Source organism: Diadema antillarum, unplaced genomic scaffold (assembly GCF_040938485.1).
Source record: "Diadema antillarum isolate AM-2024a unplaced genomic scaffold, OU_Dant_1.0 scf00000152, whole genome shotgun sequence".
Classification (NCBI taxonomy): Eukaryota; Metazoa; Echinodermata; class Echinoidea; order Diadematoida; family Diadematidae; genus Diadema; species Diadema antillarum.
Genome location: NW_027271041.1, coordinates 224567 through 247680, shown reverse-complemented (window position 1 = coordinate 247680; position 23114 = coordinate 224567). Strand labels below are relative to the sequence as shown.

The 23114-nt window shown below is 37.9% G+C and overlaps 1 protein-coding gene across 1 annotated transcript; it reads right to left on the bottom strand.

Annotated features, from left to right (window-relative positions):
- Window positions 1-634: 634 nt before the first annotated feature.
- LOC139721931 (adhesion G-protein coupled receptor G7-like) lies at window positions 635-20667 on the bottom strand. Its single transcript, XM_071633256.1, has 16 exons — window positions 20661-20667; window positions 19646-19870; window positions 17073-17339; window positions 16047-16181; window positions 14088-14197; window positions 12061-12277; window positions 11092-11211; window positions 10309-10439; window positions 9097-9243; window positions 7721-7906; window positions 5899-6291; window positions 5262-5414; window positions 4506-4630; window positions 3129-3412; window positions 2823-2889; window positions 635-1220 (listed from the first exon to the last, which is right to left on the bottom strand). The coding sequence occupies exons 1-16, from the start codon at window positions 20665-20667 to the stop codon at window positions 635-637; spliced, it is 3153 nt and encodes a 1050-aa protein (XP_071489357.1).
- Window positions 20668-23114: the final 2447 nt, after the last annotated feature.

Genomic DNA, 23114 nt, shown 5'->3' with positions numbered 1-23114 from the left:
GCTTTCAAAGTTGAATACACGATTGAACTACGCTTTGCAGCCATTATGAGACATGAAGGACTCTTCACGTTGATAATAAACTCATATAAAAGATTCAAATTTAGAAACATTGTTTCTCCGCGTGTTAATTGTATCATTACATTCATACTGAAAGCTGTTTAGTCGAGAAACATGTCACAAGCAAAGTAGTGTCATTATAAGATATATCATATAAAAACAAAATGTAATGACTCTGCGATTATATGCACATAATCTGAATATCTGTGTTTTTCATACATTTTGAGCAAAGATAAAGCGGAAAACAGCAACGGAATGAAAGACAAAAACACAGTGATTGCTAGAAATGACTTTTTCCAAGTAGTGTTGAGGAGCGAGACGGAAAAACAACCCAGCACAGTCAGAATTACAAACAATGCTCTGATTATAGAAAACAACAACCTTTAAAGGCTTTTTCTAACCTTGTGACAAATCCTTATATCGCTTATGATGTAGTTTGATAGCACTATTCTTGTTTCTTCAGCTGCCTCTGAGTATTACTACTTTTAAAACACACTTCCATTTAAAGTCCAATCCCGTTTTTTTCACGACATACCAGTACACCTGTGCAGTAGGCCTACAGCGTATTTCTTTCATTTTACGAATCGAATCCTTCGTTTTGATAGGGCGCCCTCGGCACTCTTTCTGGGAGAGTCCTTTCCACGCTTTCGGGGCGGAATCCTTGCGAACTCGAGTTGTTGCTCTGCTTTGCTTTTCTCTTTCTACCTGACGGAAGGAGCCGTCCTGAACTGTTCTTGAAAGTTGAACTGGTGTTATCAGAAGTGAATCTAAAGCTAGAAGCCCGCATAGACTCGGGCAAACAGCACTGGAATTGACTCCGCCAAATTCTACGCACTTGCGGCTGTCTCACGCAATACAGCATGAATATGAAGTATCCCTGTAGTGAGTTAAGCACGGTGAACACGGCGAGAACAGCCTCGCTCGCTGGTCTGATAATGCTGAGGTAGCCGAGGGCCCAGGTGAGGCCCATCAACAGCAGAATGCAGATGGCGTTTTGGAAGCGTCGGAGGCGCTGTCGCTTTTCTGTATCGTCGATCAATCGACCTTTGACCGTTTTGTTGAGTCGTCTTATCACACGAACGAAAACTACGAGGTTGAAAATCATGATCAGGCCGACAGGAACGAGCACGCCGCCAACCAACGGCCAAAGGGTCAAGAAGCAACTGCAGTTACAAACAGGGAGGGGAAAATGATATTAATATCTAAAATTGTGCTTGGCTTTGAATAGCACCTTATACAGTGTGAGCTAGGATGGCATTCCGTCATCGTTACGTCTTGTTAGTATTTTACCAACATCAACAACATAACCCAACCTGAACTAGGCCCACTTTGATCAGTGGAGAAAAAGATAATTCATCTGCAAATTTCAATTATTTTCAACTACGTTGGATTACTTTCATATGCAATGTATGATTTGAAGATCCCTTGATATTAATTGTAAATTGTCATGCGGTGAGAGAATGTGCATCTTCAGGAGATATGAAAATGAATATAACAATGCTATAATACTTAGTGATTTAATTCTGAAATCTCCTCCTTGTCTAACAACATCAGCTCATCCCATTATATGCAGATAATGGACTCACATGGCTCCTTTCCGATCATCAACAAGCCCATTAGAATAGAAATTGGCATTTATCAGCTGAGAATGATTTTTTTCATTGGACGTATAATAAAAAAAAAACATATAGGGGATATATCAAGAACATTATTGGGGTATCATTGTGCTCCAAAGTGACAGATCACTTGATCATATCTTTAAGTTGTTGATGTAATTGTTGTTGCCATGAATCATTTCATGAACTTTAACGTCAAAAGAATCCAAACGCAGCATAGAATTGCTGAAGCAAGATTTATTTTTAGAGGGATGGGCAGATGAAAATGTAAATGATGAAAATACCGTAACCACTTTCAATGAAATAATAATCTATCATTACGATAATAATGACCCTTTATGTAAGATCAAAAATAGGAAAGAATAACTTGGATAACCTGGATAAATTAAGGTATAATGAAAATACTGATAACCTTTCATTTATGTAGACTCTACTGTAAACATAATTATATAAAACTCGCCTCAATGAATTAACAAAATTTATACGTATATCCCATATATTAGGCATATACATTCAGAAAGAATAAAAAAAAAATCAGCTTTTTTTTCTTTTCTATCCAACAACAAATTTTAACAGCCAATTTGATGGTATTATACAATCTCCCAATAACTCACAGTATACTCGACATAAACGTGAGATTATTACAGTAAATTTGACAATATTACCCAATCCCCTAATAACTCAAAACCTAATGTAATAGACAAAATAAGTCTGACTCTACTAAATAAAAATATCCACTCACAAAGCCTTCAACATATAAAATTTGATAATTCGTTATCACAAAGTGTTTCCCAGATGCACTTACAAATTTAAAGTCAATAATTGTTCAGAAAAAATACGATCCCCTCGAAGTCAGTAGTCATCAACTAAATTTGGCTACCTTGAGTAGATCATTCCAAGTCTTAGAAAAAAATACAATAGACTAAACAAATGCATTTTTAACGCAATACTAGCTACAAAAATATGTATTTTCAGGAAGAATTACACGACTGATTCAACATTAATTCAAATTATGTATGTTGTATATATAATGTGTGTGTGTGTGTGTCTGAGTGTGCGTGCGTGAGTGTCTGTGTGTGTACGTGCGTGTGTGTGTCTGTGTGGGTGTGTTTTATGATGAACGATTCGGGGTCAACCGACAAAACTTACTAGTCGGTTTCAGCATATGTTTGACGTGTCGCTCCAGCAGTTATGACAACGATAAGAACAGGACATCCTGGAACGAATAACCAAAACGTTATTTTCTCAGTTACTCTAGATTAGTGTGTTGGTCATGTAAGAAACAATAGAATACGCTGACATCATCATCATTTTTGACACTGCACGCTTTTCTATCAACCCAAACGGCTGAAACTACATTTATGCGCGTGTCATGTATTTTCATTAGTTTGCTGACTGTTAGTAGTATTGAAAATTGGTATTTGAGAAGTGCAGAAGTGTACGATATAACCTCACCCCATGCAACCAGCGACGCCTTACGTATGAAGTAAGGCAGATATGTGTTGAGCACGCGCACAAACATGACGTGCATGTTGTAACCTTCGACCCCCATCCAGAAGAGCGACGCCAGCATGAAGTAGTGGAGAAAGCCCGCCAGAATGCAGCATGGGAGAGGCTCGACCTCTTCCACCCCTCGCTCCGTGTCAAGGGTGATCATCAGCACAAAGGTCACGTACAGACCAAGGAGTGCGCAGCTCAACGAAATCAAAATTTGGTTTGGTTTACGATCCCGTAATTTCCTGCAAGACATAAACAATCCCCAAGCAGCTACTGTTAATTCTTCCTCACGTACAATGACCATGCATTTGATAAAATGATAGTTCTCAACGTTGAAGGAACATACAAATATAAAGAAAGAACGCAACTTTGTTTTTGAGATATTATGTGACTAACTTAGAATGGTTTCCATACTTTCAGATGTAATTATCCTGTCATATATATATACAGAGATCGTCAACGATCATTATAATCTGACTGTTATGGTTATTAGTCACGCAGTTTACATCTCACCATGTAGTCTGGGTTCCAGAGGTCTGATGGTTTTACCCTATTTCGAGTGCATCCGAATGTGGATGATGCAACTTGTGCAACCTTGACGGTTATAAGCTATCCAAGATTGCCGCTAAAACAGCAGCCAAAAGTTGGAATTCCAATAGATGTATTTCTATTTGTAAATAGTGAAAAATTAGATACAATAGATGATTTTGCCGTATCCAAAATGACCACCACAATGGTACACTAAACTATTTCGTTGATGCATGTCTCATAAGACAAACTTTTGCAAACGTGCATTTTTCTACAGGGGAGCCAAATTATATAATACCCTTCCGCATGCTGCCCGTGACTGCACGTCACTGAAGGATTTTAAACAGTCCCTTTCTGAATTACTTTAATCTCAATTACGTAAATCTACCCTATTTGCTTGGGTATAGAAGAATTGTTTTTACACATCACAAAAAGTTTATATCGCCTTGAGATCCAGTACAATATTGCTACAAAACAATATTTCATGAGATTATTATGATTTCGTATTTTTATTTGTAACCTTCTACTTTTTTTTCTTTCTTACCTCTTTATAACTGATCCCCATGGAAGACCAGCGGCACCAGAAAAGTGCAGCTGATTATGGGCTATCCAGTCGTTATCTTTCAATATTCTACATTCTATTCTTTTTCGCATATCGATGATGTGTCACACTACACATTTGCTATGTTTGTATGTTTCATTCTATGCGTGATGTATTATTCTCATTGTACCTTATGATGTCTTTTATATCTGTATGTATGTTTATGACGGAAATAAAACAAACACATTGTTGAAAGCAATCTTCACCTGTTAAAAGCATAAGTTAGAATGGTGACTAACAGTCCCCAGATCGACATGCAACACCCCACGTAACTGATGATTTCTAGGATGAAGTCAACTTGGTCTGAGATTGCAGAACCTCCGTATATATCCTGGTATAGAGAAGGAAAGAGTAGAGTAAAAATGTTATTGACTGAAGAATTCATCCTCGGGACAAATTCCCATGTATAAATGATGGACACACAAAGCAGGTATGAGTCTTTGGTCCGTAGTCAGTTGTTTATTTAAATGAGCATTACATTGAAAATTGTCATAGTCCTCACTGATAATCTCCACCATCCTGGGTAGATCGAGACATTCTTTAAAGGGGAGGCGCATTTGCAAAATTAGAGAAGGGGCGTACGCCCCCCCCCCCTTTCCCCTTTTTTTCGTTTTAACAGAAAATGAAGAGGGGGGGGGGGGGCGCCCGGTGTGCCCCCCTCTGGATCCCCCACCGACCACCCTGTTATGAGAAGATCCACTGTCAACCTTTCACATTTACACAACATTCGTGTTGTTATTCTAATTGAGTCTTAATGAAATGGAACCAAGAGACGGAGACACGAAAAGTGATCAAAACGTTATTGATGCATACACTTTTATTTTATGTCTTTCTTTTTTACTTCCTAAAGAACATGATTTGTCTGGAAGTGTAGGTCCAACACGACAGAGTTCTTACTTCCCTCTGTGACTTTATTATCTTATTGTAACCGGTCTAATAATCACTAACAACATTTGACTCACCATGAGAATTCCGAAATTTGTGAGATGGTCACATTCACACGCCGGTCGTTCATCGGTGCTGGTATTGCTCAGCCGGCAGCCCCTGGTCGACCAGTTACCCATGCCGTTGTTAGCGTCAAAGTCCCAAAACACGCAGATTGGATTCGTAGCATTCTGCAAGATTTCAAATGTTGCTTTTGAAAATGATCCAACGCTCAACTGGCCAATGGCCTTTATAAGTAAAAGTATTCATTTTAGTTATGATTATAGTCTCATTACTAGCAACTGGACACTCTGAAGGATTGGGACAAGTTCGGACGTGCAACGGGCGATCAAACTGTGCAGCATTCCTCCATTCGATTGGAAATGACTATTTCTCTTGTTTACTGAGGATTAACCATATCAAAGTAACTTATCCAACCGAGTACTGAATTGTGTAAGTGAATTCATCTTTGATAGGGTGAAGGTAGAGAGATGCTAGTTTGAAATCATTTGGAGTGCATTCCTCTGTATAGCTTGTCAGATTTAGTGGTGCAAAAAAATAACCCTTCCTGCTATGTTTGCTGCGCCAAATATAAGATGATGATTAACAAAAAGAGCACACTGCAACATCAAACCAGATGAAAAACAAATCTACAAACATCGCTATATAGCTTACCTCCATAAGTGGCACGAACGAAAGTTTGACAGGCTTGTCCAAATTTTCTATCACTCGATTCCCGACAGACGCCGATATGACACGAGAATTAACGATCCTGTTAAAATCCGTGTTAATAACGGTCCCGTTCTGTTCGGTGTTATTTTCATTCTGGAATGAGAACGGAAAGAGCGACGGGTCCCGGAAACCGGTAGCAAAAAAGCGGGTTGTACCCGCACTCGCAACAACCTCACTCGGAATGAAAATGCTTGCTTCCGGCGGAACAATTTGGGTCTCCGTGGTATCTCCCTGCTCAAGACGAAGATCATCGGTTGTAATGGTATCATCGACACCTGTGACTGTCAAAAGAACTGAAAAACCATCCTGACTTTCTTCCGGCGCAACATCATCAACCTTATAAGAAAGAGAATGAGGGAAGACGATGAAAGAGAGAAAAAGAGAGAGGTATCAACGCCAAGGACGACTACACTGGAAGATATTATTAATGGATTCGTCCTTTGTATTGTAAAATGGTCACATTCACGTGGTCATGGAGCCGTTTCCGTTTCGTGTCTTTCTTTTTTCTACAAAGAAATTCTATTCACATATCAACATTAAAGTACAAATAAATGTCACATCATAATATACATATAACAAGTAATATGATTTGACAGGCAGCTACTTACAGTTTATACCTGATTACGATTCCAATTAACATTGAATACAAACGTTTAGTTTCTTCTGACATAGTTATCTATACTTTCTTCGCTTGACAATAAAATGACAACAGTGGGAAAAATCTAATCTTTTTCTTTCGGTCAAAAAATTTCATATATGTTACCATTTTTTTCTTCGTATACAGGTATAAATAATGTAAACATCCCTCATTGATATACCCTTGTGCTTTCTTGTAATTCTTGAACAAAATTATATTTCCAGACCGGTAATAACATATTTGTAATAATAAACATGACAGACACATACATGGAACTTGGTAATGCCTCAAAGATCATGATTTGATAAGGCTGACAATACCCATTATAAAATATAGTCTTCTTTATCGGAGGTAGCTTCTTCAGTGTTGTCACTGCTCTACTAGAGCACCCTGCCTTGGATACCCTAGTATAACCAGGTACCCATTTAAACACCTATGTCGAGAGGGGTGTGATGGGTAACAACAGCAAGGACGAATAAGCACTTAAAAATCTCGGGACCTCCGATTGAAAGTCAAGATTTTTATCCATTATGCCATAGTTCATCTGAAATATACATATTTCGTACAAACACCTGACCTACGAACTGCTGTACCAATTATGCAGTGTACGTAAGTTATAAGGTCATGCAGTGCAGTCTAGATTTGACATGGTATTTCACATTACGGATGGCGGGTATTTTGTGTGAGGGCGCTGTGGTATGCGGTATATTTAAGTTTCAATCGGAGGACCCAAATTCAAATCCGGTCAAGTGCCTATGTCCAAGATGTCTTCAAGGAAGATGTCTTTACAAGACATGTACCGTACAAGATGTCTTTACCAACCCAATCTTTCTCGACCCAGTTGCATAACTGCAGGTACCTTGCAATGCTAGGATAATGATTATGGGGATTGCTAGAGGGGTGTTAACTCTGAAAGGCTCCCTTATACAAGGAGGATCATTATCATCATTATCCTTTATATCACTAAACATATATTTTCTTTGTGTTACAATTTTATCTAGCGGAGTTTTTATTTTTGTAAAAATATTCTTACTGATTAATATAATGTAATATTGAGACACGGTAAAGAAATGAGGTCATCACTATCAAAACACTGCCACGCCAATGTCTTTACTCTGATTGACTTACCACTGCGGCTAGGTTGGGCTCCGTCACTGTCAGCGGTTCGTCTTCTGGGATCACAACATTAACGAACTGTTCCTCCATGGATTGTACTGCTCTGCTAACAGCGCCGCTCATTTCCTGCGCCATTTGTAATTCATCATCCGATGTGTCTGCCATGTTGCTGACAACATCCACGACCAATTCCGTCACCTGTTGAGATATCATACAACCAATATATTTTCACCATTATGTTCACTAGGAACTTGTCAATTTTAATCACTCTATTCCCACTACACATGCGATTTACTTGCGACTTGGTGTACACAATTTCATCAAATCGTTGATATCACGGCAGAAATCCTTACGCGGTACTTCATTCGCAGAACGAGTCGAGGAATAGCTCTGCAGAAATTGCAATCTTTGTTTGATATCGTTTTCGTAATCTTATATGTCTTATTTTGTTTTCGCATGTTTTTATGCTTTGTTCGAATTACATTCCGTAAACCTTACGCATGAAAACTGTCTGCAAAATACGGTGTCCTCGGAGACAAACTTTGTGGGTTTATTAGGAGCCTTAGGTATGTTTCGTATTACATGTCACCGATGTAGGGGATATCCTGCTTTGGCTTTGGGACAGTGCTTATTCTTATGAGGGATTTCACCTTTAGTGGTTCACAGTTTTCAAACTTACACGTTTAACCAAACATTTCGGCACTCTCTGAGGAAATAGAGACATGTGAAGAAATTAATCTTGTCGACCTGGCCTCATCTCTCGAGTGTTTTCTTTTTGGTGGGGGTTAGGGGGAGGTAAGGATGGAATAGGAGTAGACACCTTGGCAAATGGTCACTGCAGATGTAATTATAAGCCTCAAAGAGAAAATAATATGTCAGTAGGTTGTAAATCGCCTTCCCCTATAAAAATAGAAAGAAATAAAGAAAGTAAAGTGCATTCACTTTTCTCTCGAAAAGTCTTACATCTCCAAGAGGCACCCCCTAAAAACTATGAACGGAAGCCCGGAAATTTCGCTGGTTAAGATTGGTTGGTGGATTTTGATAACAAATATTAAAGAACGTCCATGATTTTCTGGATTTTCTTACAAAACATAAAACAATTTTTCATACAGGTAGTTTTTGTTGTGTATACCCAAGACATATGAAATCATACTTAACAGACCCCCCCCCCACCCCCCCCCCGAAAAAAAAATATATTATATATATATATATATATATATATATTTATATATATATATATATTTATATATATATATATATAGATATTATATATATATATATATATATATTATATATGTAGATATTATATATATATATATATATATATATATATATACACATATAATATAGACTGGAAGAAATAACGCCAGTGAAATTGTGAACAATACCTCCGTGTCGACGGACTCTACAGAAGCGATATCCTGGAGAATGTCAGCAACCGTTTCGAGCCCTGTTGCGGTGAGACTTTCTGTGTTTTCCGTTATTTCAGCAGCTTGAGTCGCGACCACCTCTGCATTGTCAGTGGTCACTTTTTCCTGCAACCGTTAGAAACGAACCATCGATAACTGTCTTTGGAGTTTCGTTGGATAAACACAACAGTTTGAACAAAATGTTTCTGCCTTAACATGGTGTATAACGCCAATACTAGAAAAATAAATCCAATTGACACTGCGGAATAGCTGTGTAATGTTAGTTTTGACTGAGAGGTTCATCGTCCACAGATTCATTGCATGAAAACTTGTTATATCTTTCATGCAAATCCATTTCTATAACATTTGCAGTAGCTTAGAAAATCACTGAAGTACATTGCGACAAAATGATGCATATTTACATAATGCTGTATTTTATTTTAATGTCATACTTCTTTTTTTTTCCAGATCAATGCGCTTAGAAACATCAGTATTAAGCGCTATATAAATGTTATTCATTATCATTTAAAATAGGGACAGTATCACTTTGTGTTATGCGCTATATAAGCACTGTCAATTATTATCATTATTATTATTATCGTTATTATTATTATTACTTAAAAGAAAGTAGGTGTTAGTCATTACGTGGTGTTGTATTTGTTGTGACTTTTGCCCCACAAATATTCAAACAAAGTAATAGTAAAATAGAATCGAAAGAAAAAAAAATTGATAAAACTCTAATCAAGGTGATGTCATAGCTGGTAGCTTCTAAACAGCGAAAGACTCAAGTTAAAGATGGTAAAAAATAGTTATGATTTGACACGCAAGGACTGCTTTTTGTGTGTGTGTTTATTCAATAAATTATCTCAGTGTACAAATTTTACTATGCTGAAGGCTAATAATCATACATACAGATTTTCTGTTTGTGTGTGTGCTTGTGTTTGATTACTTCCACAGAAACGCACGGTACATAGCAGACAGCATTGAGCAATGATTTACAGTGAACATGACTATAAGCACTGATGAGTGAGTGTATATAATTGTCATGATTGGACTTGGTACTTATCGCAGCATAATATTATGGAAAGCGAATAAAATTCCGTCTTCTTATCGAGTGGTACATTAGAGACATATTGATTTCAGGTTTTCCCATAACAGAAATGCGTACGAGACCTGAGTATATAGCTTTACCTGTTGCAGAATTTCCAGAAGCTCATCGGCGGTGAGGTCTCGTCCACAGGTCTCGTCCACATCTTCCATCACCCAGTTACACGGTGAGATCGTATCTCCTTCGCACTCAGCTACAATGGCAGGCTGACCACCTGCCATGTCCATGGCCAATCAAAACGTAGTGAGGATTATTCGTTCTTATATCAATACAACTATTATGTAAGACATTTTTTTTTTCCGCCTAACATTGGAATCATATTTTCCCAGAAATGTTATGTACATATACAGTGTATAACCTTTTTTCAAGGCAAAAGTTTTAAGGATTCATTATTTCTAAATCACTATCTATAACATATCTATGTAAGAAGGCATTATTGAAAGCGTGTTTCTGAGACCAAGCAGAGGCATGTCAGCGGATGACATCTTGGCCATATCTGATTTGAATGTGCCATCGTAACCGATACCACTGTCTCGTGAAGAAATACGAGTTATTAGATGCTAATAAGCCTATCTCCTACTTACAACTTTCTCATAACTACTGACAGCTACTGACTAAGACGCTTAGAAACATCAGTGAAGGGCCTGATAAATGTATTGTATAACTATTATCATTATCATTATTATTATCATCATCATTATTATGTTATTATATTATATATTATTATATATTATTATTATTATTATTATTATTATCATTATTATTATTATTAAGACGTCAATGGGGTTTCAAATTGCTGGTTCTGAAACTTTGTTTTTCTCTATGCTACGACCTGAATGCGAGATGACGGCATTGGCGGTACTTACGATTGACTTTGCTTTCGGGACAGACTGGCCCATCTGTCGCATTAATTCTACTGCCAAGGTCACCGGACGGAAATGATGCATTTCCGTATTGAGTTACAAAAGTCTTCGGAGGACATGTGACTGTAAGGAGATGTAGAAGAATATCAAACATTAATTTATCATCGTGGTGACGGAATGTAGGATTTGACACCGCTCCACTGACTCCCATGCCGAATATTTAACTCGTGGAGCAGTCCTATTTTCATAACTAAATACATGTAAAACTAACATTCTCGAGCTAGAACTCAATGAATCTCATCGTGTGAAATCTTATTGCTGCAAGTTGATAGCTATATTTCAATCATTACATACGTAGTTTGTTGTGGTCTTCTAATGTCAGTTGTTCTTTATGTCCGAGATATTGTCAGGATTAAAAACCCAAGAGCGTTTTCGAACGAAATGCGAAATAGCCAGTCATTACATACGTAGTTTGTTGTGGCCTTCTAATGTCAGTTGTTCTTTATGTCCGAGGTATTGTCAGGATTAAAAGCCCAAGAGCGTTTTCCAACAAAATGCGAAATACCCAGTCTATTTCCCACTTTTCAGCGTATAGATAATGAGTAAGGAAATCATTTTAAGTAATCTGTGTGAAGTATAGGGGTCTTAAGTAGTTCGTGGTATTTCACTTAGCACTTCATTTTGTACGAGCTAATAAATTATGAAATTAAGGACAGAACTGGTAACGTTATCTTTTCTTTCAGAACTTTTACCCTACAAAAAGATTTGACTTAGTTTCAAGTCTATTCAAAGTATGGTATCCATTTTTTTAATGTGAGGAATCAAGGAGAAAGAGGCATTATAGATCCTACAGTGTTTGAAGTGATTAATTCAACTCTTTGACCAAATCCCCCTGGACGTGAGCAGAAACAAAAATGTGAAAGTGTTGTCACAAACGAGGTGAAAATATGAACAGCCGTTTCAATTTCTTACCCGTGCTCACCAGACCAATTGAGTTGGGATTAACCAAACCACCGGAGTTTTGGGCATAATCGGTCAGTATGGAGCCAATTTCTGCGAGCTGATCACCATCTGAAGCTGTCCCATTATACAGATAGATCTGGTAGTCTGCCACCACGCTTCCTTCTTCTAACTTGTTGATCACCACCGATACTTGTTGGGGAAGCCCGTTCTGAATGGCCGTCTCGAGCTTTACGCAAGACAGAATTTATAACACTAATGTGTCAGTGTAAAACAAGATTCCCGCGTAGCTATGGTTCTACGTCAAAAACCTGTAGATTCGATTTTTACACCAACAAGTGATATTTCCTCACAGAGCAACGAACTTGGCCAGGCTGTGATCATGGCAACCAATAAGGAGTGTACGGAGAATTTATTCCACAATTTACTATGTTTGAGTGAGAATGTCTTGAAAATAAACCTAAAAAACAATTCTGGACCACAGATACCTTTAGTTATAAAAAGACAAACGTAGTATAAGCACAAAAATGACAATTTTATCAAAATCTGATTGAAAATAGTTAGGCATTGTTAAAGATGATCCATTCTTCTTTTTTTTTTGCAAAACAATTCTCGAACAGTTGATATGAATATGCACGCGAGTGAACTGATAATGTCATATTATCACAATTTGTCATTGCTCATGTACAGAAACTATAATAAAAGTGTAAAACCTTATGTTAATCCTGGCTGAGTGACACCAAAATAATGATCGGCCAGAGATACATGTATTAGGATTTGGGACTGTTGAATGATCGCGTTCGAACCCCCAAAAACAACAACAACAACAAACAAACACAACAACAACAACAAACAAATAAACAAACATAAAAACTTGCAAATTGCAAGATTTTGTATACAAACTCTGTGTAAAAGTTGCAGGGCGATGACATCAGCTTAATTACATAATCTTACATATTAACTTGACTGTTCAAGAACATTTTACTCTTTCTTTCTTTTTTTACTAACTTCTAACTGGAATTGTCCTTTAATCATTCTGAAGGTGAAAGCAACATGCAATACTGGTGTGTATGTGTAAACCGATGAGTAAGCAGTGACATGATAAGTAAAATCGCGACGAAAACTGGCACACACATCGTCTGTGACGTAATCTAAAATACGGTGAAATTGATTTTAAAAGAATTATCATTTATGCTATAAAATTATGCTCATTTATGCATAATAATGCATGGGACCAGAATTTTTGGTATAAATCACTAAATAAAGCTCAAAACAGGCACATTTTTGAGTAAATATTCTTTTTAGTGTCCTTAGCAAATGTAAGAGAAAAAAATTTGTGCCATCAGAATTTCTGAAGTATTCTATTGTTTTATTGAAATTGTTATCTATTTCCTTGTTTTTTTCTACCTTTCTTGTTTTTCATTGTTTTTCAATGAAATTTGTCCGCGACATTGTTCCGAATATGAAGATATGTTATTAATTGATTTTAATCACTAAAACCCCTAAATAATCATGCTTTTATGAAATTTGCCTGTAAGCACAGTTTGCATTGAAGTTGTACGTGAATTCACGTTTTTGAGCAATTATTGGTGTGACCTTCATATACATACTTACGAGTAACTTCGGAACAGCGCGCCCGGGCATCGCAAATTTGGTGTCAAACGATGCGGGAGACTCGAAAGAAAAAAGTCATGAAACATCGCGGCGGCCTCGGAGCCCCCCCCCCCCCCCCCCCCGGCCTAGTTAGGGTTAAACATTGACCAAAATTTCAACCTTAACTTCTGCCAAGACACTAAGGGAATGTGTTGAATAGCTCAGTACAAGACCCGTCTAGTGAAGTATATACAGTAAACAACTATACTAGAAAATGTACACATCAATTATATAAAGTTTGCTGAAAACGTCTTGTGACGGTGAAAAGTACTGTTCTATCTTTTAACTTAAGAGAGTTTCACCGAGTTTCCTTGTTAAGTAAAAGGGTAATATATAACAACTAGACAGGAAAGAGTATAGACGAAGTTATTACACAACATACTCACCGTGGTTTGAAGAAAAGTAGAGGTTTCTTGATACTGTTGTGACAGCTTATTTAAGAGCGCAGTGGTGAAGTTCAAATTGAAAGACGTTGAAGCAACGAAGGTGACAACTCCTGCAATCATAAACGATGTTCAAAGACATTACATATAGGTATCGGCAAAAGATACACACAGACACAAACCAATGCATTCACATACATGAACATTACCGGAAGAAAATTTGATGAATTTCTTGAGTAAGTATTAGTAGACCAGCCAAACATAAAAAAGGCTCTAGAAAAAAAATTCGACATCATTTTTTGTTAATGCTCGACATCCATGCTGAAAGTATTGCAACAATACTGAGGAATGACATACGGGCAGAATTATTATTACAGTCAATCACATTTTTACCGAAAAATGTCATATTTAGCGCAAAATTTGAAAGAATGTCAAAAATCACAATTTTTATCTTTTGCTTGCATTCAATTAATATTGGAAAGAACCAGCAACGCCGGCACGGTCGGGGTGGCGGGAGTGCTTGATTTTGTCAGGCACGAGATCGGTGCGAAATCACAGTCATTAGACACAGGCCTAGACTCCACTAGCGCCTGTTACACCTGTCTCCTAGTAACAAAAAACAAGACGTGGCTGATATCGACGCGCGTATGAACTGAAGATCGTCTAATATTTGAAATCAGGTGTCCAAATTCTGTATACTTATAAAGCAAGTATCGGAAGATTGAGAGACCGTAATTCGTAGAATGACTTCAGAAATCATCCATTGTCTAGATTGGTCTCCCAGAAGCATGAATGACTTAAATCAAAATATACTATGTTCTTTTATATCTACCCTGAATCAAAGACTTCGTTATTTTCAGTATAAATGTCTGCATAGAAATATTGGTGTTAATAAATTACTTTTTGCAATTGGACTATCTGACACACACACCTCTGTACGTTTTACTATTGAGCTCCACAGAAACAATTGCACATTTGTTTTGGGAATGTGTTGTTACAAAAAGGTTTATTGCTAAAATACAACAAATTATGTTACAGACTCAAACTCAAATTACCATAAGTGCTTTTAAACTTAGTTCTACAGAAAACCCAACATGTTACAACTGGCTTATTTGTATGCAAGATACTTCATATTTTCTGTAAGAAATAAAAAGAAATCATTACATTTTAGCCAATTTTGTCAATTTTTAAAGCATGCGAAGAAAGTAGTTTTATGTGTGTCTGAAAAAAACTAAAGTTTAGTATCTATAATATCAACTGGAATCGTATCTACATTATTCAGTCGTTAAGTAGTTGCCTGTCAATTTTGGATCATTTGTCTATATGTATTGTATGTGACATTTATTTTGTACATGAATGTTTATGTGAATAAAATTTCTTTAAAAAAATATGAATGACTAGGAAATGGTTATGGCCAATGGTTCACAACTTCACCCACCTTTCACAGTCAATAATGCCCTACTCGTGTTCACAATATCTTGATTAGTCCCAATTCCTTGACAGAAATAGTAGCCTTGATCCTCGGCAAGAGCTGGATTGATGACGAGAGGGGATATGTTGGTGTTCCCACTGATCACTGTGTTTCCCTTGTACCAATCGAAACTATCGACATTCGCAAAGGAGCAGTGCAACTCAACTCGACTCAATGCGTCCACTTCTTTTGATGAAGGATCAGTGAGAACGCTGGGTGGCTCTGAAACAAACCAATAAAAAAAACCCACATGTATTATTATTTCAAACGCTAACAGAAGAAAGAAAAAACATCTCAGAGTGAGCAATAAACTCTATGATGTCAAAATCAAAAGTAAATGTAAGCTTGATATGTTTATACACAATACACTGCGTTTGGGGTTGAGAAAGGTAAAAAGAAAACAAAAAAAATGCGCTCTCAAATCGAAAAACTGGTGCACAGTAATATGTAGTATTAAAACTTACATTAGAAAAAAAGATTAACAAACAAACCATCAGGAATGATTTCTGTATTGCAGTTGATTCCTGTGTAAGACGCCGGACAAGTGCATGAGTAGCTGGTATCATCGGCTGACGGGTTACAGGTACCACCATTCTGACAGGGCTCCGATAGGCAAGGGTTCACGGCTGGTAGAAAATAAGAAACATTGTAAACATGCTGACAGGCTGGGGAACGGACATGCTAATAATCCATCAAATTGTTTGATGTTTTAAGTCCCAAGATAAAGTCGAGGGGCTAACTACCTCTTCGAAGAGGTTTGTCAAACCCTATATAAAGGTTGGCCATTCTGTACATTAACTACCAGAATTATTCCTGTATGGGTTAATTACTGAAATTACTCTGAGAATTTCTATACAGTCAAATATGCGAAGTTCGTTCTCTAAAGATCAGGCACTTCTCATTTTTATACTCATCGCAAGTTATCCGTCATTACCCTCATCTTTTGGTGGTGTACTTAAAGACCAAAACTGAATGAACTAAAAGTTTCAACCTTAAATCGCTCTTTTTAGTTTTCTGTGTCAAAATAAAACTGTTCTTCCATGAACAGCCTGTTCATGGGTTCATAGAGGGAACGTAACACCTGGTCGACTATCCCGTGATCATTTTCATTAAATTGAATTGAACACATTAGATAATTTAAAATTGAATGAATAATTTTAGGTCAGCTGAAAATAAGGGATAATCATTTCTTGCTGCTACCTACCATAGCATACCTACAACCTTTGAACGTATACTCGTCATGCTAATTTTGGTATTTTTTTTGACAGTTTTACTGATATGTTTGCAATCGTATCCGAATGTTGATGTATATGTTTGTTTTTAATATGTTCCTTTGCTTAGGTGAAACACAGAAATATAAGAATATGAAGATTTATATACATATAATGTATAAACATATTGCATTTATTTACGAACAAAACACATCCTACGCAAACACAAGATTAAATGAAATCTGAAATCTGACAAGCATCCTTAAATGCTTGATATTCACCGCATGATAGTGAATGTAAACTTACCCTCACAATACGATCCGTTGCCTTGGAAACCTTCAAAGCAGGTGCACACAAAACTTCCAGGAAAGTTGTTGCATACAGCATTAACGTCGCACGGGCTAGCATTTGGGCTGCACTCCTGTATGTCGACGCAGGAGTAAGTCACCGTCCCTCCGCTCTCAGTCCGTTGTGTGTTAAAACCAGGGTTGCAGTCGCAGGAGAATGAATTGAACGCACTGGTGCAGGTCGCAACGGTCGGACAGGGAGAAAAGGTCTTGCAGAAATCGATTTCTGGAGAAAACATTTGGAAGGGAACAGATCTGGCTAATTTGCTGAAACAGTATTTATATCACAAAGATACGCGAGTCCGTTCAATAGTCAAACTGACACTGCAAAACACCTGTCATTTCTAAACTTGTGCAGTCCTTCAGCCACGACGATGTCGCCCCTGGAGCAATATCAATTCAAAGTTGCAGCATCTCTTAACCCTTTGGCCCTGAACATTTATAAATTTCCATACGATCTATAGATCCTCTACGGCTGGTGCAGCCAAGATCATGTCATGACGAGCAATTAAATTGGTTTCTATCCCACAAAACTTGTCTTCATCTTGATTTTATCATTGGTTAGTACGCACTCCATACTTAGTTAAGTACTTGTAGAAAGGCAAAGGAATCGACTACTATGCTCACCTTCACAAACAGGCAGCTCTGCTGACAGCATAGAATCTTCTTGACATCGTAGTGTTGAATTGCCAATAAGTGCATACCCGTCTTGACAGGAATATTCACACAATGTGTCGTAGTCTATTTCAGAATATTCCTCGCAACCGGGGATTGCAGTAGTAAGATTTGCAGGGAATGATGGATTGAACACGTCACGACTGTGAGAAAAGCAGATAAGGGCATATTGGTCAACAAAAATGTAAATGGGTGCTTGTATTATGCCTCAATGTCTCACAGGCATTAAAAGCTCTTTCAATATTTAGGGCTTTGCTTCTACCAAAGGCACTGAAAGGAAGCAAATACAACGTGTTGACAAGAGACATTCGCACAAAAACGTGACGAAGGATATTGATATCATTCATTCCGAGAAAAAAAAAAAACGATCCTAAAGAGCTTTTATGTCGGAGAGTTTGGTTTCATCTGGAATATGGCATCCCAGCAATGTCTGATTTCAAACCCGGCACACTAAAAAAATCAACAAACAAACAAAAAACAAACAAAACCAAAAACAAATCCAAAAAAGAAACGTATATGTTCAATCCAAGTTACAATAAGAAAGACTTACTTTCACATGTGGGTAGAGACGCCGAGAAGCTCCCGTCAGCTTGGCAATTTAATGTCGAATTACCAACTAGGGTATAGCCCGTTTGGCAGGCAAAGCTACAAGTTGTGTTGAAAACCACTGTTTGCCCCTCCGAGCAAGACGATGACATAAGATGTAGGGGAAACTGTGGCACGTCACAGGTTGACACTGTGCGGTTAGAAGGAACAGACTATTCATTGAAAATCAAAGTTCAACTATTCTAGTTGTTGTTTGTTATACCGCTTGAAGCTCGCTTGAAGCCTGATTTTTTTTTGCGGATAATCTCGTATTGGTAGATTATAGTTTTTGTATCTATAAAGAAGCGTCATTATTGCCACATAAAACATTCTCCGACACAAAAAGAAAATGCCAACTGTGCACACAATTCAAATACAATTTCACTTGCACAAAAAGTAATCTACCGCCAAATTTGTATAACCAGTTATTTCCACTGAGTAGTTACACTTTCATGAAATAAAAGATTGGTCAACGAATGAACACCCCGTCAAAAAACAAACAAACAAACAAACAAACAAACAAACACTTGAAAGGCGTATAGGTTAGCACGGATTACATCTCACTACGTACTTGAACAGGCGGCTGAGTAGAGATTGTAGCAAAAAGTAGAACCAGTGCGGGTAATTTACCAATACACATCATGGGTTTAACATTTTATGGAGAGTCATTGATTTCTCTACACGCATTTATGCATCAACGCGTATTGCAATTATTATTGAGTAGTGACGTAACTGATCATATCACTATATAAGATACTACTAATGCCACCTCTGGTGTCTGGTCTTGTTTATAAAATCTACATAGTTCACAAGCATTACATGTTTTGATTGAATGCTTTTGATACCTTGACATGTAGGTAGGTCAGCTGAAAGACGAGTCGTTGACAAACACGTGACGAGAGACGTCCCGTTTTGGTTGTATCCCTCCGCACACGAGAACGAACATGACTCATCAAAATCAATCAGCATTCCCGAATCACATTCGTCTGTGTCGGGATACAATCTGTCGGGTAACTCGGGAATTGCGCACATGAGTACTGGGATAAGGGGAGATCAAGATAGCAATGATACATAATTATCAATTTGGGAAGTCACCGAAGAGATAAATATACGACATAAGAATGACATGAGGAAAATTGAACGTTCGTGGATATCCTGATAAGTGAGAAATTGGGTTGAAGCGTGTAATAAGGATTTTAAAGACATGCAAAATGTTTTATAGTGCTTATTTCAAAGCCGGGGACAACAGACAAGTGTAGCAACGGAACGAACCTTCGCAATTCGGCAATTGGTTGGAGATGTCTCCGCTACCCAGGCACGTGACCGTTGGCGAGTCAGTCAAATTGTAGCCATCGCGGCAATCAAATGTACACGTCGTTCCGAAAAGGACGTCACTACCCGGCAAGCACTGCTCCTGACGTTGCGGATCAACATCGCTGGAGGACGTGCTGAAAATAAGTTCTGGTGACGGGTATGCTGGAATGGTACAGGTCACTTCTGATATGTGATAGAGACGTGGGAAGAAATGCGAAAGTAACTGCAGACTTCGACCGGGTACCTGAAGTTATAAGGTCATGTAAGTAAGGCCTCTCTCATATCTCACGAAAGTATTAACATTAAACATCGAGGGGCCCAAATTCTACAAGCGTGGTCTTTTTAGTGGGTCCCTCAATTTTTCGAATTTTGCATACTGTTTAGTTACTTCTAATCACTTGAGTTTTATGATAGTGTATAATTATTGTAAGGTGGTACAATCATTGTACATTCTTTTCATGTTACATAGTTTAGGCACCTTATTTTCTGTTACCAAAAAAGTGATGTTTACATGTTTTTTTGTCGAAAAATGAAATAAAACATTTAATGAATGAATGTGCTGCAGGAGATTGCACTATAGAAGCCAGTCGGCATGTGACGTATACTAATAGTGCATTGACATGGCTGACATCTCCTGTTCTTTCCTTGAGAAGGGAAATTATATTCGAAAGTCAGTCTTTTCTGTGACATACCGGGATATTTGTATTTTAATTGTTTATGAGCTATGAAGGAGTTTGACATATCTTACCTAACAAATTTGTCTAAGCAAGTCAAAAGGCAGGCCGATTTCATGGCATTCAGTAGGCTATGATGGAAAACATCGGCATTCACTCTAATGAATACATGATCATGATGATAGTTCAATGGAAGTTGCATGAAATTTAATAGGCAAAGCTAACCACATTACGCTTCAAATGCATAACTATCCATTACAGATTCTGCCTTTCATTTTATCCTCCTCTTAGGCTATTGCCTCCCATCGTTCCCGCCTTCTCACCAGTAAATTCCACTGTGAAGCTGCAGTTGTAATCTGGATGATCCGTTATAGCGAAAGTGACAACTGATGTTGATGGTACATCAACCACCGTTCCATTGGCGATGTTGCTTTCCAAAATGTATTCAGTGAAGGGCTGGTCGGGTATTTGGAATACGATCGTTGCCGACAAACTGTCAAGCCTCGCGAAGGAAGAACTTGGGCACACAGGGTTTATCAGCTCTGGGGAGTTAAGCACGACGGAATCTTCTAAATCATGAACAAAGTTTCATTAAAAAGCGGCGGAACGGATGATTACGCTCAGTATTGACAAACCGCCTTTAATGATGTATGTCCCAGTCACTTTGCCACATTGCTATGGCGTTTGGAACAGAGTTACTGAGTACGACATTATGCCATAGTTTGCTCCACTGACTAAACTCCAGTTACTGTTAAGCGGTGGTGAGCACGATGTATAAGAGATACATTATGTATTTCGCCAATGTCGCGTACAAGCATGTATCAAATGGATTATAGCCAAGGTCGTCGTAGTGACGACAAACTTTGTCGATTGAAAAAAAAAAAATCATTTTTTCCCCAGTTTTATGAACTGTCCTTTCAATCGATATTGTACGAAAAAAAAAAAAATAGATAACGAAAGAAACACTCAGATAACGACCAGAAACGGATTATTATCAATATGAAAGAAGATGTTCTTACCTGTCACCGATACAAAGAAGATACACTCGTCTTCTCGCCCAACGACTGTGACAGGTGTAACGCCCTGAGCAAAAGCTGATCCGTTCCTGGGTGATGTCTCCAGTCCATCTCCGAGAAACGGCCACGTAACCGTAGCAACATCACTGAATCGGTCAGCGAGAGTTGTGATGTTGCCTGGACAGTATACTCGCGCTGCAAAACATAAAACGTGTTGTGCGTTACCCTCAAGCATCTTTGTCTACGTAAAAAGTAAGTTACTGTCATGTAATGACGCATAATGACGACATAATAAGAAATATACTTTTTAGTTTTTAAGTTGTGACTGCAATATATGATTAGCATTCAAATAGTTAAGAAATTGAAATCGTTAGTATTATACCTTTTTACGGCATCTTACAGATAGCGCTAGTAAGTAATGCCTAATTGATATATGCCAGAGACATCAAGTTTTGTTAAGGTGAATATATCGCATGCACGTTTAGTCTTTATTCTTCCATCTACGGACGTTGACCAACCTATGATAGAGACGTTGAAGAGACAAAACGCTTGGTTGTCGCTTGGATCCTGTGAGGTCACATTGACAGTCGTGACCCCGAGGTCGAAAGATGACCCGGATGGAGGAAGAGATGATGGCGGGGAGGAGGAGCCCGAGTTGTCCGTTACCACGGCTGGTTGCCATGACACCACGGCCACTGAGCTGCCCTCATCTTGTGGTTGAGTGATGTCCTCGGGACACACGATACTTGGACGTTCTTGATCTGGAATGAAATCAAAATTTCCTTGCTCTCAAGCATTCGCAAAGAGAATAATGCCTTCATGTAATAATTTCCTTTATGCTAATATATGTAGATATCAGTAGTTTTCGTTTTGTCTTGTTTTGATTTGTTTTGATTTGTTTTGTTCTTCTTTTTTGTATTGTGTCATAATTGTTGCTGTTTACTAGGGAGAAGCCTTGACAGGTCAATGGCCTTTGCTTCTTCCTCCACACCCTGTATTGCATATTATGATTGACATGTTACCCTGTATCGTTTATTCTTTTTTTAACCAGTTGTGCAAGTTGTGGAAATAAATGAAATGAAATGAAATGAAATGAATAATCTGCATGTTGTGATAAGGAACATATTTTCTACAAAAAATTCACCAAAAAACAAAGAAACATACCAATCAAACAAACAAACAAAAAAACAAACAAACAAACAAACAAACAGCTTCTCTCTCGTGCAGTACTGCTATTGGTGTACAGTACTGCTGTAACTGACAAACGTTCTAATGAAAAGCAAGTTCTCATATACAAGACTATGTATAGTGATTGCAGTCAAGGTGGATGATCTTCATCTTCAGTAGATCTGTCATTTGGTAACAGGACACTTTACATCGGACTAATAATATACCCGTTAAAGAGAAATTTATCTATTTCCTAACATACGTTAGGAAATGAATGAACAGAGGGAGCGAGCATATTGTTATATCCCCCTTGTCTCTCTCTCTCTCTCTCTCTTTAATAGAATATCCATTTACTGGTAGTCTCTATCTCAAACTCACCCACAATGGTGACTACAAACTGGCACGTTGCCATGTTGCCAGCATCGTCTATTGCTGTGTAGCTGACATTATGTTCGCCGATACTGTAGGTACCATTATTCGTTCCAGGTCCGTTGAACACGAGCGATACTTGATCCGAATTATCTGTAGCGAGAGGCTCAGTCCACGAGACTCTGGAATGAGGTAACCCGG

What these genes read in the sequence shown, in the direction of transcription:
- LOC139721931 (XM_071633256.1), bottom strand. An exon ending in CTACTTTTCTTCAAACCACG is followed by an intron (nt 12,278 to 14,087) that starts GTGAGTATGTTG and finishes TCTTGCGTAAAG; the next exon opens with CTCGAGACGGCCATTCAGAA. An exon ending in CAAATTTCGGAATTCTCATG is followed by an intron (nt 4,631 to 5,261) that starts GTGAGTCAAATG and finishes TCTCTATACCAG; the next exon opens with GATATATACGGAGGTTCTGC.